Consider the following 25,889-nt stretch of genomic DNA (forward strand, 5'->3'; position numbering starts at 1 on the left):
CGGGGCCCCTTTGCCCCGGTAGCGATGGCGGAGCGGGCGCGGCCGGCACCACCTCCCCGCCGGGGCGGTGCGGGGCGGTGCGGGGCGGTGCGGGGCGGTGCGGGGCGGTGCGGGCGGGAGGCGCCGCCGCCGCGCTCGGGTGTCCCGGGGCCGGGCGGGGCGGTGCCGGCGCTGGCGGTGCCCCGGCGCGGGGTGAGCATGGTGCCCTAGCGCTGGGGCTATGTCGGAGGCGGCCCGCAGCCTCCTGCAGCGCTGGGGCGCCAGCTTCAGGAAGGGCACCGACTTCGACTCCTGGGGGCAGCTGGTGGAGGCCATCGACGAGTACCAGATGTGAGTGCGGCCCCGGGGAGGGAGCGGCCCCGGGCGGGGCAGGGCAGGGCAGGGGGGCCCTGCCGAGCTGAGGCCGCGGCCGCCGCACCCCTGGGGCCCCCCGGCCCTTCCCCAGGGCGCAGGGCCGGGAGTCGGGGTGTCCCTCGGCGCGGGAGCCCGGCCGTGGGTGAGGCGGGAGCCGGCCCGTCCTGCCCTCTGTGAGGGCGGCGCGGGGCTTGGAGCAGCCGGGTCTGGCGGGAGGTGCCCCTGCCCATGGCACGGGGATGGACCGGGATGGTCTTTAGGGTCCCTTCCAACCCCAGCGTGGACCGCCGGAGTGGTTGGTTGGTGGAGCCCCCGCGGCAACCCTGGGCCGGGATGCTTCCATCCCATCGCCCTGTTTGCCCCACGCTTGTGGGGAAGGGAGGGGGGACCTGGCAAATGGGCTGCAGAAGCACTAGCCTTAACCGAAAAAAAAAAAAATCCTAACCAACCCATCAGAGTGAAAAGGGGTTCGTCAGACGCTTGTGTGCTTTGCTCCTGATGAAATCGGGGTGGGAATGTGAGGAACCTGGCACCCCAGTCAGATTTGGTGGCACTGGGTGTGACTGCACCATCCATGAATCCTCTGGCACCAGAGGAGTATTGTCTATAGAGCGCTGTTGGTATCCTTAGTTACACACCTGATAACTTTAGTCAGATGCTCTCCCCTACTACTCCATTCATCGTGAAGGTGCAAGTTATTTCTTTGTGATCTAAGTATTTCAGGCTAAGTTTCTCTCAGTGAATTTTCTGGAAGTCGTCAAGAGTGTTTGCACTTGTTCCCAAGAGTAAGTCAGCTGAAGGGATGCTCCCTGAGGAATCTTGTAGCACTGTTCAGGGATGGGTTGTAACCACACTGGCTACCAGTTCAGTTGCCATTCAGAGTAACTAAGTCTCCTGGCCATGGACAGCGTGGTCATGGGAGTCTGTAATCTCATAATTTCATTCACTTACCAGGTGGGATGATGCAAGTTCAGTTATTTGCAGTTTTCTGATGGTCTTTTGAGTAGGGCAAGCTGTTACTATCCAAACCTTGGCGCAGTGATGAAAAGAAATTCTCTTCCAGATCTGTATCTCGACAGAAAAAAAAGTCATTGAAAAGTAAAAGAAGATATTTTTACTAACTGCCCTTATGTGGATATCTACAAGGAATCCAGTAGGATCCTAATGCTTTAAACTATCTTAGCAGTCTCAGCTGCCAGTTTTATATAATGATGTTTCTTCAGAATGAAAAGTCTTTGTGCTTTTCCTTCTGATCACACTTCACTGACAGGTGAGGTCACTAAACATTTGCAGACAGTCCAGTGTGAGAGCTGGAGTACAACTTCTGTTCCTTTCCTCCCTCCATCGCTTGTGTCGGACGAGAACTGAGGTGATCTCCACGCCCTGGCTCTGCTCTGACTTTGGAGCAGTGTGATATCTTTGTAAGAAAGCTCCTCTTGGGTAGTGGTGTGTTGTAAGCTGCTCTTATCAGTGAGTTTCTACTGAGTAGTCCTCAGTAGATGAACTGACTGGTTCCAGGACTGAGAAGAAAGGAGAGAGAAGATCAAGGGATTACAGGCAGGTAATTCCTAGGGAGGAGCAAAACCTTTTCTCTATGTATATCTACTGTTTGTAGATTTAGCAGGTAAATTAATAACAATTTCAAGCTGTGGAGTAGAAGTTTCAAACAAGCAGCAGACAAGATACCAACCTGTAGTTCTGGAGAGACATCACAGTGTGGGTTTTTGTTGTTGCCCTCTCCAATGGCACCCTGAGATGGGATGAACAGGTGTGGTGCTGCTGTTGTCCAGTTGCTGTGAACACCACCACAGTCTGTACTGATCAACACCGGGAGCCTGAGGAGAAGCTGGTTACAGTGAGCTTTCTGATGCTGAGAAAGATTTTCCCAAATCTAAGCTGAGTCCTGATGGATGCTCACGTAAGAGTTATTTACCTCCTGTGTCCGTCCACTCAGGTCTTTGTTACTCCTGGAAGTGCAAGAAGCTTGGTGCAAAGATTGGCCTTCGTTCATTCAGGTGCTTACTCACACAGGAGCCCTTCAAGCTGTTAGCAGTGGCTTCCCTGTTGAACGTCCCCATCTGTGGAACTTGGTCTAATCCAACTTTGAATGAACCTCAAGTGGGATGCCAGATGCATTTATTTGGATTAGGGTGGATTTTTTTTTTTTTTTTGTATTAGTGACAAATGGAAAGAGGGTTGTGTTATTGATGCTTGCAGAAATGTTAATGCTGTGATGCTGCCTGTTGTGGGTGGCATGTTGCTGCTATGGTGATGTTTTCTCAAATCATTACTTTTTATTAAGGGGGACAACAGCACCGCGTTGTGCAGTTACTTGTCCTGTTCGGTTGTGTTTTTGCTGGTTCCAGTTAAAAGCTGCAGCTGCCTCAATCCTTATAGAGTTTTTATTAAAGAGAGTTTATTTTGAGAAAAAGCAAAGAAACTGAGTTCTGGTCTTTGTTTCTGCCACAGGCTTTGACAATAATCTGTTCTGCTGTGTGCATCTTGGTGTATGTATTTTAACCTCCCCACAGAAACCAAGCCAATGCTCCCTGCAATGGTGGAGAGAAGCAGAATCCCTTTAACAGTGCAAACTTGGATGTTCCAGGTGGAAAAGTATTGCGATGTCCTGGGTACTGCTGCTGTCCCTGGGTTTCCCCTCAACCCCCTGTCCTCCCTCCTGCTCTGCTTGTAAAAAAAGTTATTTACAGGGAATGGCAACAATTGCCCAGAGGTTTTGCTTGTTTAATGTTCTCTTTCCTCCCGGGACGGAAACTGTAACTCTTCCCATAGCTTCCCTCCAGCTTCCTTTCGCTTTCTCGAGCTGTTTGCTTACTGTTACTTTCCGAACCCTTGGTACTCCCGCCTCCGTGGTGACAAGGGGTGGGGTCTCTGCTCCGCCTGGGATGCTGACAGGCACAAATGTGAGCTGATCCACCCCGGCAGCCTGGGCCAAGCCGCCCTGTGCCTGCCTTCCAGCGCTGGGAGACCATGTGCCATACCCCGGGGTGCCCTCACCCTGGCAGTCCTTGCCTCCTGGCAATCTGATGTGTCTCACTCTCCCTGTGAAATGCACGTGGGATTGTACCACAGTGAGTCTTCACAGGGGCTACAGTTTGTTAGGATAAAAGAAGAAGATGGTGAGAGAAAAATGGTCAGTGCTTATAAAAGGGGTTGTTGGCTAGAAAAACCTTCTTACCTGTTCTCCATGATGCATTATATACGTAGCCTTTCCTGCCTGATGTGGTTCCATACTTTGTCACTTTGTCCACCTTCTTGTTTTTTTTAAGTATGGAGTACCAAGGTTATAGAAAACTTTGTTTAAAAAAACCTCCAAAACCACAACAACAAAACAAAAACTTCTAAAACTATTTGAAGCAGCAGTCTGTGGACCTTTTGTCTGACACATTTTGTGGAGCCAGGGGAAGGGGGTGTGTTTATGTTGTGTTCCTATTCTACAGTTTTCTTTTCCCCCATCCAGATTAGCAAGGCACCTACAAAAAGAGGCGCAGTCTCAGCACAACAACTCGGAATTCACAGAAGATCAAAAGGTGAGCATTTGCTGTTTGCTCAGTCAAGGAGCTTGACTCAGAGATGTTGGTGTGTGTTATGTTTTTTTATCTTGCTGGCCAGAGCCTTGTGAGACCTTTTTTCCTCCCTCAATATATGCAAACAGAAACAGAGCCCAGCATGGCTGAACCAGTTGCTGTCATGAGATGTGACGGATGTTCTGTTGTGTAGCACTAAATGTCATGTGTGCTGGCCAGAGTCCTTCGTAACCTGGGGGTTTCTTTTTTTGGGTGATGTTTGATAACTTGCTTATTCAATGTTAGTACAATTTATGTTGTGAGTTCTAAATACGAAATGTCGTGAACTGCAGACATGGAGGGTGTGTGAGGGGGATGTTAGCTTAACATGTAACACCTGACAGGGAAGGGTCCTGGCAGAATACTCCCTAGTAGCCTCTTAGAACGTAATTTGTTTATAATCTTTCAAAATATTGGAATTACTTTACTCCTCCCTCCCTCCCCTCAGTTGAAAAGGCTGTTTCTCGTCTCAGTAACATCCTACTGCAGTTCTGTGGTGGAATTAAGTGGACAGTGCTAACTGGGGTCTCATATGCTCAAGCATTTACTGCAAAATAAAATCTTCTGAGATATGAGGCACTCTTAAATTTTCTTGTCTCCTATAAAGACATGCTTTTCTTAGGAATACCAAACTAGAGACTTGTATTTCCAGATTTCTTGGTCATAAGAACACTTTTTTGAGCAAAGCCATTACCAGGAAATTGACATTTGCTAGCTCAGAGTCTCATGATAATAGAGTGCTGGAGTAATAGGGTCTGTGCTTGGAAATGTTAGTCCTGAAAACAGGTCCTGGCTACAGAAATTCGAGATGAACTTGATGTGTTTGAAGAAACTCATACGAAGAAATGCACCTTTGTAGAATCTGACAGAGGTTTGTAACTGTTTCCTTAACCTGTACCAATAAGAAAAGCAAAGAGCTGGTCTTGCATGTTCTGTTTACCTTCTGCAAAGAAGGTGATAAAACTCATGGTTGCCTTAAAGCAAGTCTTAATCTTGGAGAAGGATTTGGTCAACTTTTTCTGAACTGTAAGCCTTGAGAGCCTTGCTAATGTTGGACAGCTGTTTACTCTTTGATTTCTTCTGCTCTCTATCCCTTGCTGGTAGCTTTCTCCATCATTCTCAGCTACAGTTATCTCTGCAGCGTGTTTCCCCTCTGTGGAGACTTTTGAAAATGTAGTTACTCCATGAAAGCAAAGTTGTTAATCTCACTTCTGGAGACATCATCTCCTGTGAGTATGGGAACCAGAACCGCACAGGGCTTTGCTTCCAGATGTTCCCTGAGTCTTATGAAAAGGACCTTGGACCAGATTGTGGAAGTGAATGAGGTCAGCCATGAGGGAAGGCCTGGGGGGCTCAGGAAGTGGAGATAACTGACCTCAGATGTGAGATGCACAACTGTAATCATGTCTTAAGGCAACAGTCTTCTGAAAAAAGTAAAGAGTGGTGGTTTTAAATCCTTGCAGAGTGATACCTGTTTCTGAGGCTGATAAAATTTGCAAAAGAGGTTTGCATTTATATCACTTGCTATTTTTTGCAGATCAGCAAGTGGCTGATGCAGTGAAACTTTGAGTCTGGTTATCAAATGGCAGTAACTATTTGATTAGCCACATGCACAGCCCAATTCCCCAACATTTTGTTGGAAGAACACTCTCTTTCCCACCTCTACCATGAGGAATGCTAGTCACAGCAAAACTAAGAGTCTTCCTACTGCTTTGAAAGAAGCACTTAAAATGCTTTACAACAAAACCTTTTAGTGTTATGTAAAGGTCTTTGCTGTTCTGGTCTTCCCTGTTTCTGCAGGACCTCAGCCAGTATATCATTTAGTGATCATGACCAATTACTGTCATTGCTAATATCATTCACTTGGCAGACTGCTGGCTTTGCAAGCAGTTTGGTTAAACAGAAGTGTATCTTCTTTCTCACCACCCTTTAAAAAATCAGCTACCAAAACAGCTACAACTGTGTTCCTGCCAGTGCATCCGCCAACATGATATTTCCTTGTGGTTCCAAAAAGCCTCTTCCCTATTATCTTGACTTTCTAAGGTTCTGCATGTTGTATAAGAGCCACCTTTTCATTTTTTTTTTGAATGTAGAAGAGTGTGTAAACTTCAGGGTTTGCTTATCTGATATCACTGGCCAAGGCTGCACACAGAATTTCACAGATTGAAAGGCCATGAAGCTCATTATGATTTCCAGTTGCTTGATCTACCCCTATTCCATTTTTTTATAGATTTCCAGTTATCTGTTTTCCAAAGGACTTTCCATACTGCTGAGAATTACTGTGAGGCTGTCATTGTTTCTTGCTTGGTGTACTCTGTAGGGAAGGTGGATTTCAGCAGTACCAAGGGAAAGCTACTCACTTTACAGCTACAGGGAAAGGATAACACAAAGTTCAAATCCTCAACCCTATCTGCCTGTATAAACTTTTACCACGTTTGGGTTTATTTCGTGCATCACAGGTGGTGTTACAGTGCAGACATGGCAACACCATAATTGATGGTGTGTTACTTGCTAATCTAATCGTACAATCTGTTAATCTAAAAACACTTGACAGATATCACCAGTTTCTTTCCTAGGCGTCCTGTGAGCCAGTTATCATTTTTCTTATAATAAATGTCTTGTTTGTGTAAGAATTCAGACTTCTAAGTAGTCATATCTTGCCTTTTTGCTCTTGATCTGAAGAGTCTGTTTTGAAACACTGTATGCTGCTTGCTTTGATAGAGCAGACTGGTCTCCAGATTTTGCTGTTCATTCCTGTATTTTCAGCTTCTGAGGGGTTGTCATCTTATAACTATTGCTGGACATAATTCTGTAGTTTCAGTCCTTAGGGAAGGCTCTGTCTTCACTTGGATAATCGTCAGTGCTGGAATCTTCATTACTGATGGTGAATTTTATTGAAGAATTTCTCTGCAGATACTGTAAACAGAAAATCGTTGTGTTTAAGTCTAGCTACCCTTCAACAGCTGTAAGGAGGCCGGGCAACAGTTTCATCACCTAGAAGCTGCATGTATGGAACATTAGCAGATACAGTTACTGGTGAATTTACCTTAGTCTTAACATGTTTAATCCTCCTGTTCATTATTTTACCTTCATTCTCTAAAAAATCCCGTCTTCATTCATGATCAGCCTCTGTATTTTGCGATATGAATTGTTCCAGTTAGGTTTGGCCGTGGTTGTCAGCTTGCCTCCAGCTACAATTACTCTCACCCAGTTCTCTGTGCAATAAATGTGACCTTTAAAGCCCTCTCCCAACCGCAGTTGTTGCTTCTCGTGTAACTGTTTTTGTGCTCGGCTGAGTTCTCTTCACATTAGAAAATCGTGCTTTTTGTGCAATGATAACTTGTTGAAATAAGAGCACTGTTGAACGGTTTTAGCATGATTCATTAAACTACTGGTCTTCTAACAGCCTAAACCTTTCGTTAAAGCCAAACTCCGCTCTGGCTCTGTATTTATGCAAACATCTTTGACTGCATTACAGTTAGCACAGTCATTACTCACACAACTGCACTGAAGAAACCTTAACTACAAGATCAACTGATTTTTTTTCCCGTTCTAATCACAAGTTTACATAAAACTGAATCTTAACTATTTTAAACTAGCAAAGTTAATTACGGCTTCAGTCTTTCTAATGAGATGCAGAATGTTTTCCCTGCTGCAAAAAGGAGCCTTTGCATGGGATAGTTGCAGCTGAAAATGATAGCAGTGTTTAGCTGCATTTTTAACTTTTGGGTTGGGTGTGGTCCCTTAAAAAAATAGTTATGAATAATGCCTGCTGGGAGCTTGCCATATTTCAATAGATTCCATATAAAACCTATTCTTTACTATTTTAAGACTCCCAAACTCTCTTAAATTAATCTGTTTCTAGAGCCATTTATTGCCCTTCAGCCCCCAGGAGCCGGAGGACACACATTTTTGTGCTGCTCTTTGTTCTGTTAGGAGGTTCCTAGTTCAGGCAGTTATGAGTCTGCAGCATAGGGAATAGTGGTGTTGCTGAACTTATTGGTGAATTGACAACAGACACAGGGCTTGAGTGGTGTTTCTGAGACCTCCCTTATGGTGTGGGCTTAATGCTCTGCATGAGGGACCAGGAGGAGAAGAGCCACATGAAAGTCTGTTCTGTGATAGGGCATGGAGACTGTGTGCTGGCACCCTGCAAACTTGTAGCCCTCTTTCTGTTGTGTAGTTGGAGGGGTTTTGATCTAACACAGGATGGGCATGTTTTTTTTTGCTCGGCAGTCAACACCCAAACCATTGAAACAGCTGGGTTTTTGCAAATGTTAGAGCTGCAGTCAAACCTCAGAGATTCCCCTCCCTTCCCTAGGGAACCTCTGGATTCCTTTCTTTTACCCATTACTTCACACCTTCCTCTTTGAGAATCTACCTTTGCAAATGAATCTTTCCAGATGTTCTCAAATATGAAAAGGAATTCCTTTTGTTACACTGCAGCTCATTAGGTGGATGTAGTGTTTTATAATTATAGGAACTGAGAATCTGCTTCTGTAGTGCTACCTGGTGTCCTCCCATCCAGCCTGAAAGTACATGTAGATAAATCCACAACACCCACGTGTGCAGTGCGAGTCTGGAAATCTCAACATGAATCCAGGACTGTATGTGCTCCTTTGTTTTTGAAAATATCTGTGTTTTTACAAGCTGTGCTGGAGATCCAGTCATGGGTCTCTGTTATGTAGAAGCAGAATTTATTCTGGGGAGGTGGGAATTTGTTGACTGAACCTAGGCTGCAAAATGAGCCTCCACAGAAATGGAGCTGTTAATATTTTTCTCTGCCATGTTGCATGCATGCATATGGTCATGTTACTCCATGCTGAAATTCCCAAACAGTGCTGCTGCATATGCTGCACGTGCTGCATCCTTGGCAGAGGAGAAAACTGTGGGTCCTGTGTTAATACCCAGCACTCGCTGCCTTCCTGGAAGGTGCTCAGAAGAACTAAATTTTTTTGAAACACCTCCATACAATGGACAGTAGTAAAAACTGTGAGAAATTAAAGTCTGGCCCGATGCCATGTTTTAACAGAATGTTTAAGGTGAGAGGAAATGTCAGCTGGGGAGAAATGGCTTCAAAAGCTTTGATGAGCCTGTGGTGGCAGATGAAAATCAGGTGTCTGAGGCTTTTGCACCCTTCAGCTGTTGGCTCTGCCCTGGAGGTGTTGGTGTGTGATCTGCTTATGATTCAGTTCCTGAACTCTTTCACCTTTCAGTGTGCCCTAAGGTGAACTGAAACTGGAGTCCCTTAGCTTTTAGCCCAGCCTAATGAAACTAGTGGTGGCCCAGGAGGTGATTGAGGAGGAGTTGTGACACCTCTCAGGGCAGATGATGGAGGAAGGTGCCTTGGTTTTTATCTGCTGCTACCAACCTCTTGGAGCCCTAAAAATGTAACCCTCCATTTTGGCTTTTGACTGACACTGCATAACTTGCCAGGTGCCCATACTCTTGAAGTTCTTTGATGCTAGAGTTGTCCTCTAGGAAATCTTATCCTCCCCTTACATCCAGCTTGTGGGGGAGCTGTTTTAATACTGCCTGATTTAAAAGGAGAGAATGAATTACAGGTGCATATTTCAACTTTAATCTTCCATCTGGGGGAAAACTTACTTTGAAAATAAACTGCTTTTCGTTGTAGCTTCATTCTTGATGGTTTTCTTGCCTTATAAGTGTTCCACAGAGCATTCTGAATTTATATCTGGCCCTTATCTCTGCAGATAGTCTGAGTTTTAATTCACCAAAAGCTTTTAGTTAATGAACAAACTTGTGATGGCAAGGTAAAGTAAAATACATTGGGCAGTTGTGTCCACTTGATAAGAGATATGGAAGTCCTAACTCCTCCTTTCAGCTGGTAGTGACAGAAACAAACATGACTGTTTTGTGAGACATATAAGCCTAACACTGTCTTAAAAGTAAGACTGCTTGCAATGGGTTTTGAAGCCCTTCCCTCTGTTCTGCATTTTTAAATGAAAATGAGAAATTCAGTTATGGTCAGACATATTTTAGATTGCTGAGAAGTTTGAACTGAAGAATATATTCCATGATTCACTTGGTGTTTAAATCTCTTAAAATGACAAAAATAGAAAGTTAGAAAAATAATCCACCTTTATACTTCCACTGAAACTTGCAGAAGTGAACTGTGTTTTTTCAGTGCTGCTGTAACATCTGAGGAGGGTGGACTTGGTTTGCTGAGACTGTGAGCCTGATAGAGGAGCTGTAGGCATGGCTCCTAAAAGAGCAAATAGGAACAAGCCACTCAAGTTCTTAGAAGTTAATATGCTGGTTGGTTTGGTTTTATTTTTCTTCAGTCCCCTATCACCTGAGAGCAGTTGAGTTTATAAACAGTTTATGATGTGAGAGGCATTATTACAGTTTCTGCTGAGTGAATGACCCCCATCTGTGTTGCTGGGCTGTGGGAGGGGAGTTAAGTGGCAGATCTCTGTTTCATCAATTGTGCTTTCAGAAAATCTTGTGTATAAAAAAGGCTTTTGATGCTGAATGATCTGGTACTGAATAATAGATCTGAAATCTTTGCAAGAAAAAGCAATTGTTTGTATTTATATTCTTTAAAAATGTGAATCTGGAAGAAGGCCGTTTCAGTACTAAATTGTATTTTTTTCCCTTTCAGAAAACCATAGCTAAAATTGCAACATGCTTGGAACTGAGAAGTGCAGCTTTACAGGTATCACTCTTTTTCCTGTTTGACTTCATCTTTTAGCAATAGGTAACTGTAGAGCTTTTTAAAGCTCGTTTAGTGTCTTCAGAAATAGCTAAAACTTCTGAAAACAGGGTGAACAAACCCTTGAACACCTGGAATTTCCAGATTGTCAACACCATGCCCCAGGTGACTGCCTTAAAAAGGACTTAGTGTGTATATGAGCATCTGCAAGGTTTTTTACAGGAATTTAACTGCACATTTTGTGTCTTTGGTTCTCTGCCTCATTTTCCTCCTTCAGAACTGTTTAGTTTGTCTTCCTAACTTGTGTGCAAGGGTAAAAAAATCCCGAGTGACCCTTGCACTAATTCAGCTGCTTCACAAGTCATAATAGACCATGAGGAAGAGTGTGTGTGTAGAATAAAAATGACTTTTTAGCAGTCACGAAAACTGGCAGTGCTGTAGAAAAATGTGGGAAAACAATGGTTTATAAACTACTCTTTGGGCTTTTTTCTAGACTGAAAGTAGATGTCATGGGAGTGAATATCTTTTTCTCTCAGCACAATCTTATCCCTAAAACGAAAGGCAAGTGAGAGAAGTTTCCGAAAGACTGTGGATAGGGAAGGGATGAATCAATGGAAGTGAAGTCTGGGTTACTGGATTACCTCTTTACCAACCAGGAGTGGTGAAAGGCAAATTTTAGTTACTCACAGCAGCACTCCAGAGCACTTTGTGTGGCTCTACAAGGTGCAGCAGCTCCACTGTGCTGCCTTCAATTGCCTGAGAGGCTGGGATACAGCTGCTGGAGCTGGACTAATGAGGTGAGGCTGTCCAGTCTCCAGGCCATGCCGTGTTTGAGGAATTCCTTGGTTAGCACTACCTGTTGTTCTATTTTGGTCTAACCTGGGGTGTTTGAGGAGTGTTGCATTTGCTCTGGGTCACCATGACTGTGATGAGGGCAGGCGTGTTCCACTGTGGGACACGTCTCGGGGCAACAGCAGAAGGTGCAGCCATGTCATAACCTGCCAGGCTGAGGAGATGATGTCGTGCAAAAACAGCCTTCCTTGCTGTTGATTCCTCAGCAGTAACTCAAAGATTTTCTAACCTCATGTGAGGCTACTGGAACTTCTCATCCACTTCGCTTTGAGGAGGGGTTTGTTTTCCTGCAGTTTAGCTATGGTTTCTTAGGAGAGGTTAAAGCAGTGAGTGTGGTTATCTTTTCCCACTCTCCTAACAGGAAGGGTACAGCTGCTTTGCTGTCCTTACATAGTCTTGCAGAAGGTCCCTAGCTACTCTTGGACAAAATCAAGAAAAAACCTCACTGGGCCTTAAATGTTGGAAACAATGGGTAATCTTAAGAGATGCCAAGGGTGCAGTCACATAGTAGGTAAGACCTGATCCTCCACCTAAAAGATGACGTCCAATGTCAATCCTCTTATTTGCACCACTTGTTGTCTCAGAACAAGCTAATTCAGCTTACCAAACTGCTGGTGAGCTACCTCAGAACAAAAAATTAGGAGTTTTTCTGTTGGGTTAGTAAGTCAAATAGGCTTATTGAGAACCAGACATGTATATGCTACAGACAGATGAGGAAACTGCATCATGGAGAAAGGCAAGGTGGTAATTCCTCTTCCATTTGCAGTGAGCTCTTAGTTGAATTTTGTCAAACTCATTGTGTATGCTGTAATTTCTGCCCATGTTTCAGTGTTGAACTGTGAATGTTCCTGTGTGTATTAAGTAAAAATTTGGAACTAGTTGCTTTAAAAATATTTATCTTGTGTTAGAGCTTGGAACACGGGTTAAGTTTGTTCTCAATAAATGAGAAGTAACATCCTTCCTGCCTCACCTGTGAAACCTACCCTTTGTTGGGGAAATTTTATTTGGGTTCTTTAGCATGTAGCTTTGAAGTAACCTAGTACACTTGAACAAAGGAGGCACCCTGCATGCTTATTCTAAGATGTGGTAGCTCTGTCTGAGAGGAGGGTGCATCCTAACATTTAACTCTTTCTTTGTGATGTCCTAGTCCACCCAATCACAGGATGAGTTTAAGCTTGAGGATCTGAAGAAGTTGGAACCAAGTAAGTAGTATCTTTGTGTTTTAAGTGAATGACATTTATCATGACAGTGGAAAACATGACAGCATCACAAATACTGACTGACCACAGTGTGGTTTTAGGTGGTTCTTCCAAATGTCTGCTACCGTGTAGACAAAAACTGATGTGTATTAAGGAATGTAATGTGGGTAACTTCAAAGTATAGTATTCTAAATGTTTCAGATAATATATTCGTCTTTATTTTTAAATAAGTAATTTGGGTGTTGCTAATTTTTGCACAAAATAGTATTTTAAGGTATCCAGTAGTATATAATATCATTTACCTGCAGTTTTCTTGCTTGAACTGAATTTCAACACTTTGTGGTCTTCCTCCTTCCAGCATGAAATTTATTTTTTCTTCTGAAAATATTTAACTTGTGCTCATGGTAGCCAATCACTTGTCACCTCCCACCGTAAAGCTACCAGACTAATTAAGTTAAGAGTCAAAATGAGGATGTGAGTCAGTCTTTGAAGGGTTTTGTGTGATGTTGTTTTTTCCCAACTGATCCTGGGTCAGGTCTTGGTATGTCAATCCAGAAATAACTTTTTCATGTAGGAAGTATCTATTTATCAGCTTCGTTTTCCTTCCTGTAACACTGGCTGCTGTGTTCTCAAAGCATCCTTATGATTAGAGCTTCCACATCTAACCAATATTATCCTGAATGTCAATGTTTCTGCAGTTCTTGGGGAACAGCAGATGTGGAAGAGCTTCTTTCATGCTGACAGAAGTTGGTTACATTTTGCTTATGACACAGTTGTATCATTAAGGGTGATCCTGGGGATAAATATGATGGGTGGGGAAGTGTTTCCCCTTCATGATTAGGCTGAGCTTCTCTGCACAGGATCCTACAGGAAAAGCTTGTCAAGAAGTGGGGCATTGAGCTGAGCTTCCTAATATCTCTACCAAAACATAGACTCCAAATGCTTTTAAACTGTTCCCTGAAAATGGTAAGTGAAGGTATGTTACAAGACCACCAGATCTGTGAAGATCATAACTCAGGAAAGGGTTTAACTGTGTGTTGGAATATTTGGTCTTTCTCAGACTACATCTTGCATATCTGGCCTCTGAATCCTCTGATTTGGGCTTGTTTTGTATAGATACTGCCCTTTCTGTTTACAAAGTATTTAAAATGTTGTAATCATTTAGTGACTGTGGGTTTTAGACTCTGTTTTGCAAATGCCCGGTGAGTGACTGAATGATGGGAGAGGGCGGGGAATCCTGTCCAAAATTTCTATTACTGTGCAACAGGCCTGTTGCTTATCTTGCCCTCCATCAGAAAAGGGATTTTTAGCTGTCAAAAAAACTGTTCAGCAGTGTGAAGTACATTCAGCCTACGCCTCATACAACAAGCAACTATATTAAAACTGAGGAAGAGTGTGTGGCCATCAGTTTTCAAATACACAGAGTTATTTTCCTTGGAGGAGAACGGGTGCCTCTACGACAACAATTGAACATTGATGTTCTTAATGCTGCTGTCTGACTTGGATCGTTCTGGCCTCTTTCTCTCTGAATTGTGCCTTTGTTTTGTGGTTTTTAAGTGTATCTTGAATAGAGTAAATCTTAATCAGGCCAACACCAGCCATCTCATAAAATAGTGTTTTAATTTGTGTGTTGTCAATTTTGTTTTGTGTTGCACTAGAAAAAGCTAAAAAAATCTGGGCTGGCAATGCAAATAAGTGATTCCTTTGTTAGGTCAAGCCATTCCATTAGGGTGGAACGAAAACAGCTATTCACACAAAACAGCTATTCACACAATTTGGCTTGTTTTAATTACTTTCGTGCCTGAAGCTGTCAAAATGGCTGAGAAATTTGGTTTGGGTGTTGTTAGATTTACTCTTTCCCCCCCCCAATCTTGTGTTGTCAAGTTCTAACTTTTCCTACTTGAGCTTACATTTCATGCAGCTTAGAAAGTGAAGCAGTTGGCTACTTTTGTTTGTTTATAGGATTTGTCACTGAATCGTTTGTGCTACAATAATGCTACAGGAGGCCCCATACATACAAATAGTTCTTTTGAGACTGCGCTGTGTGAAGTCATTGTTAACACACTGGATCTCACAAATCCTTTTCTTTGTGGGAGCTTATAGCAGTGTTAGAATACACAGTACAAATGGATGGGCTGGGTGGGGCATCCCTTGTGCCTGTGCTCCTGGGTGATAATTCTAGCCACTAAGCAACTAGGGTCAAACTCAGTGTATGTGTATTACAAGACAGGTAGATACTGGGTTGTACTGAGGAGCCTGGTATCTGAATTATTTTATGTTGTCTATTTAAAAAAAAAAATCACTACAGGTATCACAAAAAATCGCTGTCATAGTTAATGTGTCCTGGTCTTATGGCTCATGTTGACAATTTCTTTTGAAATCTTTCAAGGAGGTGCCAACTGGTGATAAATCAATGTGGTATTGTCCAACATCACAAAAGAAAAGAGAGCTTCTACAGGAGATCCTGCAGAACAATATTTTTTAAAAGCTTTCTCTTGGAAAACAACATAGGTGGAGGCCATGATACTGGGATCTTCCCATTAGTCTGCCTCACACGTGGAGAACTTTCTGTGAATCATGTTCCCAAGTAGCAGCCCTTACAAAGGGAAAGGTCTCTTTTCTCCCAGGGGTGATTCATATTTTTGAAAATGAAACAGAGACCAAAAAAAGCCCAAACCAAAAAAAACTTTTAAAACTTTGATGTCTTACTTGGTATTACAAGGGAGATTCCTGTTTGTTGTAACCTAATTTTTTTTCCTATGATCTGGTTATTTTTATTTGAATCAACTGAAACTCAAACTTGTGGTAGATGCAAAGAGGATTTTCCTTTTCCTCAAAGTTTTACTGATTAGCTTCTTTTTTTTTAGTGACTGAATAAGTATTTCACCAGGTGAGTGTGGTAGTTTTGCTGCTTATCCTTACGATGTTTAAACCAGCACTTCAGTAATTGCTGTGTTACAGCTTTGAAAAATTATTTGCTATTGGTGATGAGACAAAGTTGAAACCTTTTTAAAAACTTGAGCCATAGCTTTCTGCAGCAAAAGGCAAGAGATTCTGCTTCTGAGCTGAACATTCAGCATCACCTTTGTTCCCAACTCCACCAGCGTGTCTGAAGGCAGCTCCTGTGGGCAGGTCTGGTGCCCACCCAGTGCCCGTGTGCGTGACTGCGGCTCTGTGGCAGGAGGGTGTGCGCTCAGCCCGGCCTCGGGCAGCATCAGGATTTTAGGCGCTGTAAAACTGTTGCCTCTTGCCTGTGCTCGTGTCAGTGGAGCGTTTTGTGCCCTCTAGTGATGTCCGAAATGTATTACTAGGAGGGTTTTTTCAGGGGCTGTTCGTTCACTTAGTGAGAAGAACTGGTTACTTGGAAGAGAGGAATCTAGTACTTACCAACTGTTGGAAGATGGGAGGATAGCTACTGAGACTTTTGTCTCTTCTGTATAATGTCCCTATGATCTGTAAGAGATCTCACTTTACTGGGGTTTTTCTGCCTGGGACAGTTTCACTTTCTGTCTCTGGTGTGGTGTAGCTCTCCCAGAGCTGGGGAATTCTGAGACTGGTAAAAATCCCCTTCCTTTCCTGAACCTCAGCTGCACTGGAAGATGACTGTCTGCTATTGATCAGCTTCTTTTCTGTTGGGAAGTGTCTGTCATTCTTAAGATTCATGTTGAGATCTGCATTACTGATCTTTTAGAGCAGAAGCCTTTGGAGAGAGAGACATGGCATCAGTTTTGTTTGGTAGCTCTCACTGAAGGCAGCTTAAACCTTCCTCTGTATTTATGTATTGTGTCTGGCTGGAATCAGGCAGTACTTAACCTCTCATATAGTGGTAGAGAAATCAGAAAAAAAAAAATCAGTGTGAGTAAAGACTGGAAAGACTTTTTAGGTTCTTTATAGTTTCCCTGAGGGATACTTCATTCTTAGAGCATTCAGATGGTGTCTGGTAAGCTAATGCTGGAGCCCATGCTGGCTGATGTGAGTGTGAAGACAGAGAGGGAAGCTCTCCTCCACTGGCTGAGTTGTAGCACAGGCAGAGGGGCCTGGCAGTGGTTCCTTAAACATAACTGGTATTTAAGTACTTCTTGGTATTTGTGTAATCATACCAATCATTTGTTTGAAAAGAGTTTTGTTCTCATCCAGTAGTTGTAAGGGGAGATTTCCTGTGCTCTGAGAGGGCTTATTGCAAAGTGAGGCTCTGTGAGAGGAATCACTTTTTTTTTTTTCTCTCCCCCTACCCAGTCTGGGATATTCATTGTCTGGTAGGAGAGTGCCTTTCCCAGCAGGTGTTTTCTTCTAAATTTTTAGGCCCTTGAGTCATGAAATGCTTATTTCATTCATGTGCTTCTGGAAGTTTTGCTTTTACTGGTAAATGTATCTGGAAATAATAGCTAAAGTTGTGATTACTAAAACTTGAGTCAAGCTTCCAATAAAAATGGCAAAGCTGTTCTCCATAGAATGCTGGAGATATAGTTGGTGTTTATGGGGCTTGGTGCTCAGATGTTGCACTCTCTTCTGAATTTTGCCAACCTTCCCAGACATCCAAGGACAGATAAAAAGAAAAAACAAACAAAGCCGCCACCACCACCAAACAAAAACACAAAGCATGTGAAATGAAGAAATAGGAAATCTCACCAAAGCTTTGTGTTACCAGCACACTTGGTCTCCCATGGTGGCTGCCTGAATGTGCAGCCTCCATGTGTGCTGAAATGTGTCAGTTCTGGAGACTTCAGTCTGTTTGGAGCTGATACCAGTAACGTGGAGCTGTTTGGAGCTGATGCCAGTAACACCACCCCCTCCTTTCAATGGCCACCAAAGATTGTTACCGTCACCCTGGGGTCTGTAGCTTTTTCTCATGATGCTTTTGGTTATTGCCACATTTACTTCCCTGTCTGTGTGAGTGTGGTGGTGAATTCATGCTGGAGTTGCAGCTCACCTGTCTGAATGTTAAAGTGATATATCTTGGATCACAGCTGTGCTGTGTTTAAAATATGAGAGAACAGGGGTGCCTTTTGTGTGATCTGATTATTTTTTAAATACTGTTATTATTATTTGTGTGTGAAGATGCTGTTAGATCTTGTATATATCTATGTAGATAGCTTTGCAAAGTAGTAGAATTAGGGCTGATTTATGAGTATGGATTCTTATTTTTTCCCCTCTCTGCAGTCCTAAAGAATATCCTCACTTACAATAAGGAGTTCCCCTTTGATGTTCAGCCTGTCCCACTCAGGTAAGCAAGAACTGGTTCACTTCATGTACGGATACATATCTGAAAGGGAGCATAGCCTGGGGCCTGGTTAGAATTTCTAGAGCCACCAACTTGCTGTACTGCTTTGTGTAAACTGGTTAATAAAAGAACTTTTGTGTTCTGTTTGTCTAGCTACCACTAAAAATCAAGGCCATACTTTTGGTAAAATCAGGACTTGGTACATCCCTACATCTCAAATTGCCAGTATTGTGTCTTGGTTTTAGACTGTGCTTTCTATTGGCCTGAGCTCCTGCAGTCTTTGTCAGAGTCTATGGGTACAGGCAGAAGTTAAGAAGAAGTATGAAATGACATTAAAGCGTGTTGTCCCTGCTCTGTACCCAGATGCTGGCTTGTGAGTTGAATGCCAGATGATGAGTGATTGTTGGTCTCATTCTTCTTTTTTGTGTTTTACAGGAAGATTTTAGCACCTGGAGAAGAGGAACACTTGGAGTTTGAGGAGGATGACGAGGAAGGAGGAGCTGGAGCAGGGTCTCCAAATTCTTTTCCCGCTAGAGTTCCAGGTAGGGGCACTAGCCTTGCCATACCAGCCCATGTAGCATCTCTAAATTCCGCCTCTGAGAAGCTCCTTTCTCCCCCGTGATTTGAAAAGTTTGGGTGAGGAGCAACAAGCTAATGTAAACTCTTATGCTGTATTGGAGAACCACAAAGGTGGCCAGGGAATTTTTTTCTCAGTGAGCAGTGTCTCATTGTGAAATAGTTGTATGAATAACCTGTGAGGGTGGTACCATCTACCTCAAATAATTAGCCTTTATTCCTTATTCAAGATCAGTATTTTTATCCTGTGCACTTTCTTAACTGTACTGTGTGCAGTGTTTCAAATGCATTAAAATGTAAATTGTGGCAGTGTTTCTCCTGCAAGGAGCATCACATCCTGCTAGAGATGTGATAAATTGTTGCTGGTGATTTTTGTGTTGCATTGTCTGGTGAGACAGTGGCTTAGAGTGAAGCCAAGCTCTGAGAGGATAAAGAGGGGATGTTGGTTTTGATAGCTTAAGCCCTTGTCCACATGAAAGCACTTGTAGAACTGGATATACCTGTAGCTTCAGGTTTTGACAATTTGGATGTTCCAACAGAGGTTCTTCAGGTTCCTGGTGTAATTTCTTTGCAGGAGAAACAGAGCTGGTTGACAAACTTCGTATTTCAGAAATGAGATAAGAAGTAAGGAAACTAGTACTGGAATTATGGTTGAAAGAGCTGGGGTGCTGCGTTACTTGTGCCTGGAGAAAACATGTCTGTGTCCTTAGATGTGAGCCAGGGCACGGTACTGAATGTGGTCCCTGCAGGCTGGACTGATGTAGATGTGCACAGTCTACACTTGTTTGTGCCAAGCTCACAAATAGGCTGTAATGTGTTGTGAATTTTGGTTGCTGACACTTGCTGTCTCGATCCTTGTTATTCACCATGATAAATCCATTTATGGAGATGCATTCTGTCTGTCCAAAGTACAGCACAGAGACCTTGAGTGGCTCTTGGTGTGGTGGTGAATCAATAAGGTTGTGACCATTGCCACTGTGCAACAGGTACCTCTGCAACCCATCAGAGCTGTAGGTATGTAGTGGACATAAAAGCTGTGTATGGACTTAAGAAACAATATAAGCTAATGATAAACAGACTGACTTTACAGTTAAATCATTTTCAAAGAAGGAGGGTAGCAAAGTCTGAAAGAAGAGATGTTTGGGGCATATACTTCTTACAGAATTATTTCTCAGTAAGGTCATGCTTTTAAGAGGAGGTGAGAGCAACTCATGAACTTGCTGTTTTACATTGTCATCTATTTAATAGACTGCATATCTGACTTTTCTGAATTACTTTTTTTGCATTAAGGTAAACTTCCCCAGAGCTACAATAATCTAAACTCCTGAGGTGGTTTTGCAGTACTTTAACACAGATTTTGTTTTCCCCACTGAATGCAAATTACTGTGAGGTTTCTTACCTGATTGGAGTTTGGTCTGTTGCTCCTCCTCTGGGTGATGGGGCTTAAACAAAAGCAGTTTGCAGCCTTCTGGGTTGAGCCTTATAGATGAAGTGAACTTCCCATATTGAATTAACAGAACCATGTTGCACTCCTTGCTTCGTTATGCCTTTAATCCATAGTGTGTGACTGTATTGTCTAACTGATCGTGGTCTTGTCTTCTACATGCATGGCTTCATGGTTATCACATTGCCCCATCCATCTAACCCAGGAGCCAATGAAGGTATGAGAACCTTTTAGTATGTACAGTTATTTCTTTGCTCATGTTCCCGTAGCTGTGATGTTCTTCATTCAGCTCTCAGTTCCAATCCTCAAAATACAGTTGTTGGTAACAATTGCAGTGCTGGGCACCTCTGCACCCATCTTTGTTTGCCTTCAGTACCAGAAAAAGTGAAGCTTGTATCTGTTGACACACCTTACATAGCTCTCTAGAAGTCCTGCTGTGCTAATGAAGGCATTCTAAGTTGTGTAGCCAAGGGTAAGTGTAGCTGGATTTTATTTACTGGAATATACATCTCTGGGAAATCTTACACACAGAGTACTTAGACTTCTGTGATGTAGGGAGCTGAACTGACCAATGGCTTGCTGCCTCTAACAGCAAGAGTTTCCTGCCTTTCTCCTGGTTATATATGACTTTATTCCAGTGCTGTGCTTGCAGTGAACCATTTTCATTTGTGAACCCAGCAGACTTGTCCACTTCTGAACTGAGGTTTGGGAAGGGAGAGACTGAGCACCTGTGTCTTGGTGGCAGAGAGCTGTAGGGCTGGATCATTGTCATGGCTCTGAAACACACTTTGTAGGAGGACACTTACATCATTTGTAGATGCTCCTTCCCACTCTGGGAAAGATGCCCTGTGGTTGTGTCTGCAATGGCTGGCAGTTTTCTCCTGAAAGGCCCCAGTGTGAGCCTGCTGCAGGCCCATGGGCCAGAGCCATGGGGGCAGAGAGCGGTGTGATGGTGCCCAGCCTCAGTGAAGTTGTACCGTGGGGAGGCCACTGTCAGCTGATGGCTCCTGTCTGAGGTGGCTACAGAGGCTTCAGCACCAGGCCTGACTGGGGGGCTGTGACTCACGTGGGACAGGTTACAGTCAGCTGCTCTAGTCCACTGGTCCTCCCACTGAGGCAGAAAGGAAACTGTTCCTTGGAGACTTTCTGTCCTACTATTCTCTTATCTCCTGGAAGTGGCCTTGACTGTTCTGTTCATTGCGACTCTGCAATTTCACATATTCTGGAAAGCATTTTGCAAAAGCAGAATAATTTTTCTTAGTCCGCTATTTTTACAATAAATGCCAGTCTGATGCATCTTTCTGGTGATTTCTCTATCAAGTATCACATCACCCTTTGAGTGGTGGACAGGAAGAACTGAAGGCTGAGTTGTTCCTGGCTCTTGGGGGCCATGCTGCTTTTAGGAGGCAACTGAGAAATGGCAGAACAAAGTTTTGTGCCAAAGAGAAGGGGGGCTTGCTTCTACCTTCATTTAGATTGAAATAAGGACTCTGAACATCTGTTCAAGAGAGACAGCAAGGTTAACTAGAGCATGTGCTGCTTTGCAGAAATGAGGGCTCTCTTCTGAGTTTACTTTTAACATTTCTCACCCAATATCAGAAGTCTTTGCTTTGGAAAAGTGGGTCAAGTTCTGCTGTGGTGTGTTGTGAAGTGGCTGCAGACATGGTACTTTGGAGGCCATGAGCCTGCCAGCTGCCAGGACAGGGAATACAGAAACATACAGCATCATGGATGTGAATTCAGGTCTTGCTAATGATCCTGAGAGGGAGACTGGGTTCAGGAATGCTGATGAAATCTTGCTGAAGCTGTGGCTCTAGTTCTAAGGGCAGAATACATGGTCCCCTCTTGCAAAATCATTCTCTCTCACAGGACAACAAGTCCTTGGTTCTCCAGCTCCTCAAGAGGAAAAAAAAGTATCAAGGAAAAACTCGGACTTGTCAAAGGAAATTATTACTTTCTTTAGATCTTAAGCCTGGGGATAACTTTTTTTTTCATTAGAAAACCAAAACTTTAAATCAAACTTGCTCTTGAGTCTGAGCTTTTTCTGTTCTGGTGCTAATTCATCTAATACTGGAGAGAGGCTTGAAGTGTGTCAGTTTTTGCTAAATTCAGCATGAAATAACCTACTCCATTGTTGATGACAGAATATTGTGGCTCTTAGTAAGTTTGAACAGTTTGGATTTCTTGCCAGCTGCACAGTCTTCCTTAGCACTGTGAGGATTCATTTATGCTGACCACCAAGTTTTGATACAAACCGTTCTTCATGCAGAGCTGGAAACTCCTTTCTTAAGGCAGAAGCCAACTTGGGGGATGCAGATACTATTTTTTCTCTCTTTAAGTAGAGGCCAGTAGAACTGAGATAATTGAGAATCAATCCTCTAGTTCCCTTATGTGCTGTGGGATTTACACCAAGGCCATTTTCCTCCTTAATCTCCCAGTGTAAATGTTCAGCATGAAGCCAAGTCATGCTCAATGGGGTGGGACTCCTGATTAAGTGTCTGAAGCTCCTTCAACTTCAGATTGAAGCCAGCCTCCCAAATTTAATCCTCCAAAATGATATAAAGCGAGTTCCATGAATGAGTTATTCTGCGTGACGGCAAGAAATAACACTTTGAACAAAGCTCCTCTCTGTTGTTATGGCATTAGTTTTTCATGAATTGATTTGACTTGAGACAGTCCTCGCTTTTTCGTGTGGGCTTTGAAATCTGTCAAATGATGTTGTGTGTCTCTGCACACAGACATTCCCATGGTGCTGTGTACTACTGGGATATGAATCCTGGAGCTTCGAACCCCTTAAGGAGAACATCATCTTCCATGAGAGAAGATGGGACAAGCAAGGCCTCTGCTGTAAGATGACACAAAGGGTTAATAATGTGCTTTACTCTTTCCAGGTACTTTGTTACCCAGATTGCCATCTGAACCCGGGATGACGTTACTCACTATCAACATAGAGAAAATTGGTCTGAAAGATGCTGGGCAGTGCATTGATCCTTACATCACTGTCAGTGTAAAGGGTAATGATTTCTGTTCCTGGCTCCTCGCTGCTAGTTTGGACAGAGTGCATTTTCTGAAAGCTGCATTGATTTTTCAGCCTGCTGGGAAAAATGTTTGTTGTTACTTGCATTTTATATTGTGGACTTAAGGCTTCTGCTTTAATCAAGGGTGGAAAAATTCTGTATTTGAGAGATACTGGGAAGGGAATCTGTGCAGGATACACACTTCTCTGTGCACTCCAGGGTGCCTTCCCCATGCTGGGAGCTGAGTGAGTGTCAGTGACTTGGCAGGCAGTGCTTCTCCATTCCAGCTTGTTCAGCTGGCTCTAAGATCTGTTTGGAGTGCTTGTACTCCCCAACACATACTGGTCTCTGGGCTTTCTGGAGATGGTGAACCACATTCTTGGTGACTCCATTCTTGCCCTCTTAATAAACTAATTTTGTAATAAAGCAAATATAATCTTTCCAAGCCCTAATGTTTAGAGGAATGGGTATAAAGCTGGGAAGCAAAGCTTGCAAGTGAAATAAAATATAAAATATGTGTTAGCCTTGGCAGTGAAATGTTTTGGCCAAAGCATGGTAGGCAAATGGCCTCCCCCTCTGAGAGCTTCCATGAATCTGGAAAAACTTCTTTCTCTGTCGTTCCAGGATAGGTAATATTAGGATTTCTCTGTTTTAAATGGCAGCGTGGTTGATGTCTTCTGCTTGACACTGAGATTTTTGGTATTCACACTCCTTCTAGTGGGAGTGTCTGTTCCCCATTTTGCATTTCTTAGCAGGAAGCCCCTGTAGTCAAAGTTGTTTACCCTTAGCCTGCCCTGCTTGACTTCTGCTTCTCTTTACAATCTTTGGAGGTATTTTTTTTTTGTTTATTGTATAAAAATTTGTAGCTGAGCCAGCAGCCTCTGGTTATCAGTTGTGATAACGACCTTGTATGTGTCCTCTTTAGATGTGCCATTGGATACCAAATGTAGGGACTTGTTAGATGTGCAGTCAGTGCTTCCTCCACCAGAGATGATTGCTGGCAGAAGGAAGGGTCACAGTATCAAGTGTCACTCAAGTCCATATCTGAACTTGTAAAGCAAACATTCCTTGTTCCTTGCCACCAAAGTGTTTGTTTTATTACATAGTGGTAAAACTGCTGCTTGCCTTCAGAGCTAGCTCTCATTTCCTTTCTGGAACTAAGGGAGACTGTGTATTGCTAGGCAAGCTTTCCCAACAAGTCTGCCTGTTAACATGTGGCTTTCTATTTCCTAACTCACTTACCTGTAAATGGTGTCTGCCAAGGAATGATGTAGAAAATAGGATCAAAAAGTGGAGGGGGGCAGGCTAGTCTGCTAATGGTGCCTTTTGATACTTTATTTCTCAAGATTTTTAGTCAAGAAAAGTAACTCTGAAAAGTCTTTTTCTCACTATTAGGAGTCTGAAGACACTGAGCAGGTGTTTTCCTTGGTTCTGTACCAAGCTGCTCTTCTGCAGGTTTGGAAAGAGGTTAATTCCTGATGTGACATTGGCAAATCCCAGCCCGTGCCCTGGATGAAGGGCATCAGTGGTGCTCCAGGGCCCTGACCTCAGCCTGTGCCCCAAGCACAACGTGTCCATACTTGTAATCTTGGCCATGTCTTAGCAACTTCCTCTGCCAGAGGGAAAGGGATCAGTAATGAGAGGGGAGGGAGTAAGAGAACACATGTACTCCTGAAAACAGCAGAGGCTTAGTGAGAATCTGTGGTGGCTGTGCCTGAGCAGCACAACCAGTGGCTGGTGCTGGGAGCTGGAGTCTAGCCTGTGGCCCCACAATGCCTCTATCCTTGGAAAAACCAAGAGAAATAATGGACATTGGGTCTAGGCACAAGACAGGGCATATCCAGGTTGTGGAAGCTGTGCCAGCTGTGCCCTGCAGACCCTGTATGGAGGGCAGCCTTTGGTGCATATCCCACTCAGGCTGAAGCTCTGCTAGAGTCCTGTGTGCAGAGGGAATGGAATCTTTTGCTAAGAGTGGAAAGAAATGAACTCTTAAAAATAAAAAGAGGTAGAATTCCAATTTTTCATCTGAAATACTGTCAGAACTTTAGCTGCTTTCATGTTGCAATCAAGAAGAAAATGAACTGACTGTGAAGAGGCATGATTGCCCCTTTTTTAAGTTTAAGGGGAAAATCCAGGTGTGCATTAACTTTTTGTGGCAGGATTAGGAGTGACTCATGAATCTTTTAAAGCGGGACCTTAAGTCTGAGAAGCTTCTGCCATTCTCATGCTGTTCTTTCCTGCAGATTTAAATGGGATAGATCTGACTCCTGTGCAAGATACTCCCGTGGCTTTGAGAAAGGAGGACACATATGTCCATTTTAATGTGGACATCGAGATTCAGAAACACATTGAAAGACTAACAAAAGGTACGTGGTACCAGGGACCTGAAACAGGGCCCGGGAGCTTTGGAAGCACAGGCACTGGTCTGCTCCTGATCTAATAAACAGGCTGTGCCTGAGCTGATGCTGCAGGGCTTGAGATCCAGACAAGGATAAAAATAGACCTTTGCATCCTGTCGCTTTCAAATTGGTCCTTGCAATGACTTGCAGACAAGGGAGAAATGAAAAGAGATAAAAATGCAGCAGTCTGCTCTACTACACGGGTATTGAGCTGCTTTATCACCTGCTCAGTCATTGTTACCTGGTATGAGCAATTGAGTGAAGAGGACAAGCTGTTGTGAGAGTGATGAGCATTTTAAGAACACAGACTAGCTTTTGAGTAAGTAACAGAAGCATTACTGGAGATAATTCCCTCCAATGTACAGGCAGCAATAAATTTTCTTGGCAGATAACTATTAGCCATAATTGCTAACTTCTCTATTAAACCATTTTTCACTCTAGGTGCAGCTATTTTCTTTGAATTCAAACACTACAAGCCTAAGAAAAGGTTTACTAGCACCAAGTGCTTTGCTTTCATGGAGATGGATGAAATTAAACCTGGGGCAATTGTTATAGAACTGTAAGTGA

General features: G+C 43.3%; 1 protein-coding gene across 1 annotated transcript in view; it reads left to right on the forward strand.

Annotated features, from left to right (window-relative positions):
* The first annotated feature begins 115 nt into the window (after positions 1-115).
* Positions 116-25,889, forward strand: part of AIDA (axin interactor, dorsalization associated) — a 29,226-nt gene continuing 3,452 nt past the window's right edge. Inside the window, exons 1-9 of the mRNA XM_017812836.1 lie at positions 116-330; positions 3,833-3,902; positions 10,564-10,617; positions 12,614-12,668; positions 17,826-17,889; positions 18,322-18,428; positions 22,798-22,920; positions 25,167-25,289; positions 25,764-25,881. Of these exons, the coding sequence (XP_017668325.1) occupies positions 221-330; positions 3,833-3,902; positions 10,564-10,617; positions 12,614-12,668; positions 17,826-17,889; positions 18,322-18,428; positions 22,798-22,920; positions 25,167-25,289; positions 25,764-25,881 (824 nt within the window). The 5' untranslated portion in view covers positions 116-220. The remainder of the gene's footprint in view (positions 331-3,832; positions 3,903-10,563; positions 10,618-12,613; positions 12,669-17,825; positions 17,890-18,321; positions 18,429-22,797; positions 22,921-25,166; positions 25,290-25,763; positions 25,882-25,889) is intronic.

Source organism: Lepidothrix coronata, unplaced genomic scaffold, assembly GCF_001604755.1.
Source record: "Lepidothrix coronata isolate B3197 unplaced genomic scaffold, Lepidothrix_coronata-1.0 Scaffold38, whole genome shotgun sequence".
In the NCBI taxonomy this organism is placed as follows: Eukaryota; Metazoa; Chordata; class Aves; order Passeriformes; family Pipridae; genus Lepidothrix; species Lepidothrix coronata.